This window comes from Engraulis encrasicolus, chromosome 11 (genome assembly GCF_034702125.1).
Source record: "Engraulis encrasicolus isolate BLACKSEA-1 chromosome 11, IST_EnEncr_1.0, whole genome shotgun sequence".
Lineage (NCBI taxonomy): Eukaryota > Metazoa > Chordata > Actinopteri > Clupeiformes > Engraulidae > Engraulis > Engraulis encrasicolus.
Genome location: NC_085867.1, coordinates 19273205 through 19278204, shown reverse-complemented (window position 1 = coordinate 19278204; position 5000 = coordinate 19273205). Strand labels below are relative to the sequence as shown.

Below are 5000 nucleotides of genomic sequence, written 5' to 3'. Positions count from 1 at the left end.
TGTGTGTGTGTGTGTGTGTGCGTGTGCGTGTGCGTGTGCGTGCGCGTGCGCGCGTGCGCGTGTGCGTGTGTGTGCGTGTGTGTGTGTGTGTGTGTGTGTGTGAGAGAGAGAGAGACGTGTGTGTGTGTGTGAGAGAGAGAGAGACGTGTGTGTGTGTGTGCGTGTGCGTGTGCGTGTGCGTGTGTGTGTGTGTGCATGTGCACACAAGCCTATGTATACATGCACATGTGTGTGAGTGTGTGCGCGCGTGCGTGTGTGTGTGTAAGTGCATCTGAGCTTTAAAATCTTATCTTTGTTGTCTTTGCACCTGTGTGCCTGTAGGTGTGTACATGTTTGCATTCTCGTGTGTTCCTGAGTGTGCGTTCAAGTCTTTGTGTGTGTCTGTGTGTGTGTGTGCGTGCATGTGTGCGTGCATGTGTGTGTGTGTGTGTGAAGTGCATCTGAGCTGACTTTTTAAAATGTTGTCTCTGTTGTCCTTTGCTCCCCCCTCCTCCCTCCCCATGCTCCCCCTCCAGCACTGTGCGGTGGCGTCTCCTCACCCCAAACGCAAGCAAGTCACAGAGCTGCTGCTCCGCAAGGGAGCCAACGTCAACGAGAAGAACAAAGAGTAAGCAGCACCCTCCAGCCCCTCCACACGTCAACATCCAACCACCAGCCTCTTTTCCCCTCTCTTTTCCTCTCCCACTTTCCCTCGCTGTCTTACACATACTCTCTATTTCACACATTCTTTCACACTCTTCTTTGTACATTTTTACGTCTTCGTCTCTCTCTCTCTCTCTCTCTCTCTCTCTCTCTCTCTCTCTCTCTCTCTCTCTCTCTCTCTCTCTCTCTCTCTCTCTCTCTCTCTCTCTCTCTCTCTCTCTTTTACTCTGGCCCCCCTTACCTCCCTCCCTCTTTCTCTCTCACTCTCTCCTTTCTCTCCTTCTAACCCTCCTCCCTCTATGTTCTCTCTCGCTCCTCTCTCTCCCCCTTCCTCTTACAATCCCTTCCTCTTTCACTCTCTCTCCTTCCTCCTCCTCGCTCCTCCTCTCGCTCCTCCTCTCTCTCCTCCTCTCTCTCCTCCTCTCTCTCCCACTCACTCCATCTCTCTCCCCACTGGCTGTATCTTTCCCCGTCTGTCTTCTCAAAGTCTTGCTTTGTTTTTTTTGTTTGTTTTTTTGTCATCCTCTCTCCCAGCTTTTAGATCTGTCAAAAAATGTTGAATTTTTTTTTAGTCGCTTTTCTCTTTGAAGACTTTAATTTTCTTTTTTTCCCGTCTCTCTCTGTCTGCCTCTAACATGGCAATTATCTCCTCAATTAGACGATTAGAATAGCATTGTCAGAACGGAACTTTATCTTAATTTGCTTTGTTTTCTTCTGTGTGTGTGCGTGTGCGTGTACGTGTGCGTGTGCGTGTGCGTGTGTGTGTGTAGCTTCATGATGCCGCTTCATGTTGCCGCAGAGAGGGCCCATAATGACATCGTGGAAGTGCTACAAAAACACGGGGCCAAGGTATGTTTCCCTCCTTCCTCTTTCATCAGCGCACACACACACACACACACACACACACACGCACGCACGCACGCACGCACGCATTCAAGTCATTCATACTCACTCACTCATACTCACTAACTCATGGTCACAAACGTAAGTGTGTACACACACACATACACACACTCACACTCAAACTCGAATACGTATACAACCATATCTATACAACCAAACTCACACACACATTCACCACTTAACTGACATGCTCACTCATCCAGATGAAAACACAGTCAAATGCTCAATCAAACGCACTCACATACCATTATCGACATACAGCACTAGTCTCTCTCTCTCTCTCTCTCTCTCTCTCTCTCTCTCTCTCTCTCTCTCTCTCTCTCTCTCTCTCTCTCTCTCTCTCTCTCTCTCTCAATCAAACGCACTCACATACGACATCGACATACAGCACTAGTCTCTCTCTCTCTCTCTCTCTCTCTCTCTCTCTCTCTCTCTCTCTCTCTCTCTCTCTCTCTCTCTCTCTCTCTCTCTCATGAAGTCATGCTATAGAAGCAAACTCCTATGAATCCATTTAATCCAGCTCCATATGGTCACAGAGTGAAGCTGATCACCCACGCAGGCTTGTGTGTCATCCTCTGTGGAAAGAGATGAAAAATACACACACACACACACACATAAATAAAAATGCCAACAGCATGCAATAAAAAGGACATAAACATTTTTTTATTTTATTCTCAAGACCACGACGGCTGCATCGTTGTGCCTTTCATATTGTAGTGTGAGAAATGAAATTCTCAGTGGGATCCAAACGCCCCCACCCACCCTGGAGCGCTGTCCGTTTGACGTCACTGAAAGAGGGAGGGGGCGTCGCTCTGTCTATTCATTCGTGAATGAGCATTATGGCTTCCATTCTCAATGCTATCTGGCTCCTCGTTTGACAGGCACCTCTTTTTTCATTTTTTTTTTCATACAAGATGTGCCTTGATGACTGTGTGGGTGCAAATGTGTTTTTTTATTCAGGATTTTTTTTTTTTTAACACGGCTACATCAGCACTACTTTGTATTTTTACCTCAGCTACTTTAAGTGTGAAGATGGAAGTGACAGTGACGATGATGGCTTCTGGGGGCTTAACGTTTTTTTTGGGGGGCGGAAAATTTAAAAACTTTTAGGCTATTTCATCTGTGGAGAGCCTCACAGATTTGCATTTCATTTAGTTGTGTGAGCACAAAGGATATTGAAATGTTGGCTCTCTTCACACGCACTCCGTCATGCTTCATGTTTCAACTGGGTCTTGCCAGCGTTGTGTTGATGATTAGTTGAAATTCATTTTATTTGATCGATCGACTTCATCAACAATTAATCGTTGATTAGTCGTTGACATCCCTAATTCATGTGACATGTGCATTGTGTCTCTTCTGTATCTGTGAATGCATTGAGTGTATGAGTTTGTATGTAGGGGTCATTGAGTGTGTTTGTGTTTACATGACAGAAAGAGGGAGCTGGAACCAGGTATAGAAACATGCTGAGTGTCTCTACTGTACAGATGAGATGAAGAGATGAAGAGAGAGAAAAGAGAGGGGCGGGGGGAGAAAAAAAGAGAGAAGCTGGGAGTATAGCCGTAGTTTAATCAGTGGGATCATTGGCCCCCGCTGGCCAAAAAGCGACTCCCTTCTCTTCCCTTGACTCCATCCATCCCCCTCCATCCTCTCCTCTCCTCTCCTCTCCTCTCCTCTCCTCTCCTCTCCTCTCCTCTCCTCCCCTCCCCTCCCCTCCCCTCCCCTCCCCGCAGATCAATGAGAACTCTTTTCTCGCCGGCTCCATCAGATAAGCATCGACAGATTGATTAGTCATCCTGCCGCCGCCATGCCACTCTCAGACCCCAGGCACCGCGGAAAGAGAGCGGAGCGCCTGCTCCATCTGCATTACCACGACAACAGAGTTATCAGTGCTTACCCCCCCTTTGTCCGCTTTTCTCCCCCCCTCCCTCCCTGTCGGTCTCAAATAGCCACCACATGAGTCATCTCACCGTTAAACTACTTTGCTGGTTTTTGCCGGCCCCTGACTCACTCGACTACCTGACAACATTGGTGGTGAATTGTTGCCCTGCTTACTTACTTGCTTACAAGCAGGGGCTAAGAGGAGGAGGGATAGCGATAGTGGGGTGACATTGGCGCAAGTGAAGAACAATTGGCATCTCCCCTCTCTCTGTCTCTCTGCCTTTCTTTTCACTTATTTTCTCTCTCGCTTGCTCTCTCTCTCTCTCTCTCCCTCTTCCCCTCTCTCTCTCTCTCTCCCTCTTCCTCTTCTCTCTCTCTCTCTCTCTCTCTCTCTCTCTCTCTTCTCTCTCTCCCTCTCTCTCTCTCTCTCTGTCTCTCCCTCTTCCTCTTCTCTCTCTATCTCTCTCACTCTCTCGTTTCTTTCCTGTTTTTTTCCTGATTAGTCATGGAAAGCACTTGTCTGCGTCATTGCTGTCTCATACACTCTCTTATCGTCTTCCTCTCTCCCTCGCTCCCCCCTTCTCATCCTCTCTGTGCCCTCTCCTGTTGAGCTGAGATGAAGGGTTAGTCTTGCTTGCAGACACAGACTGCATACCTGAAAGGACCTTTCCTTTTTCATCCCAAATTGCAGCAGAGCACCTCAGTCCATCACCGCCAGTCAGTCTAATCTCTCTCTCTCCTTTCTTTCTTTGCTCACTCCTTCTCTGGCTGACATTTCCACAATTCTGCCGTAAGGTGTTTTGCACAAGAGCAAGTGAGTGTCCAGAGAAAATGAGAGGGTTACGAGAGAGGGGGTGGAGAGAGGGTGGATGGGGGGGGTGGGGAATAGAATGAACTCCAGCCAGGCTGAGGTGTGTGTCTATTGTAAGAGAGAGAAGAGAGGGAGGGAACGGGTAGAACGAGAGATCAGGAGGGAGAGTAGGATGAGAGGACTATTACGTGACATGAAAATGAGGAGTCGGGGACGGACGATTTCTCATAAATAAAATGGCCTTGGCAAGGACAGCAGTGCTTAGAAAAGGGGCAGAGGAGGAGAAGAACGAGGAAGGGAGATACATGGATATGGGAATGGAAGAAATTCCATTCCATTCCATTCCATTCCAAAGAAAGCAAAATTAAAAGAGAAAGCGAGAGAGAGAGAGAGAGAGAGAGAGAGAGAGAGAGAGAGAGAGAGAGAGACAGAGAGAGAGAGAGAGAGAGAGAGAGAGAGAGAGAGAGAGAGAGAGAGAGCGAGAGAGAGAGAGAGTAGGAGAAAGAGTGCATTACAGGGAGACAGGGAGAAAGACAGGAGAGCAGGATGACACTGTGGGCTGCAAGACACTCGGAAAGGAAATGAGAGAGTGGAATAAGGTGTGGAACAGGTCACTGTGAGAGAGTGGAATAAGGTGTGGAACAGGTCACTGTGAGAGAGTGGAATAAGGTGTGGAACAGGTCACTGTGAGAGCTGTTGGTGTGCAGGGCTTAGTGGAAGGAGAGGAAATATGGTGATGAGAAGAGAGATAGAGGACTGAGATACC

General features: G+C 48.0%; 1 protein-coding gene across 2 annotated transcripts in view; it reads left to right on the top strand.

Annotated features, from left to right (window-relative positions):
* The window catches only part of tnksa (tankyrase, TRF1-interacting ankyrin-related ADP-ribose polymerase a), a 205440-nt gene that overhangs the window by 134910 nt on the left and 65530 nt on the right, over positions 1–5000 (top strand). For both annotated transcript variants that reach the window (XM_063210187.1, XM_063210186.1), the window contains 2 exons: positions 516–607; positions 1413–1491. In XM_063210187.1, the coding sequence (XP_063066257.1) occupies positions 516–607; positions 1413–1491 (171 nt within the window). The remainder of the gene's footprint in view (positions 1–515; positions 608–1412; positions 1492–5000) is intronic.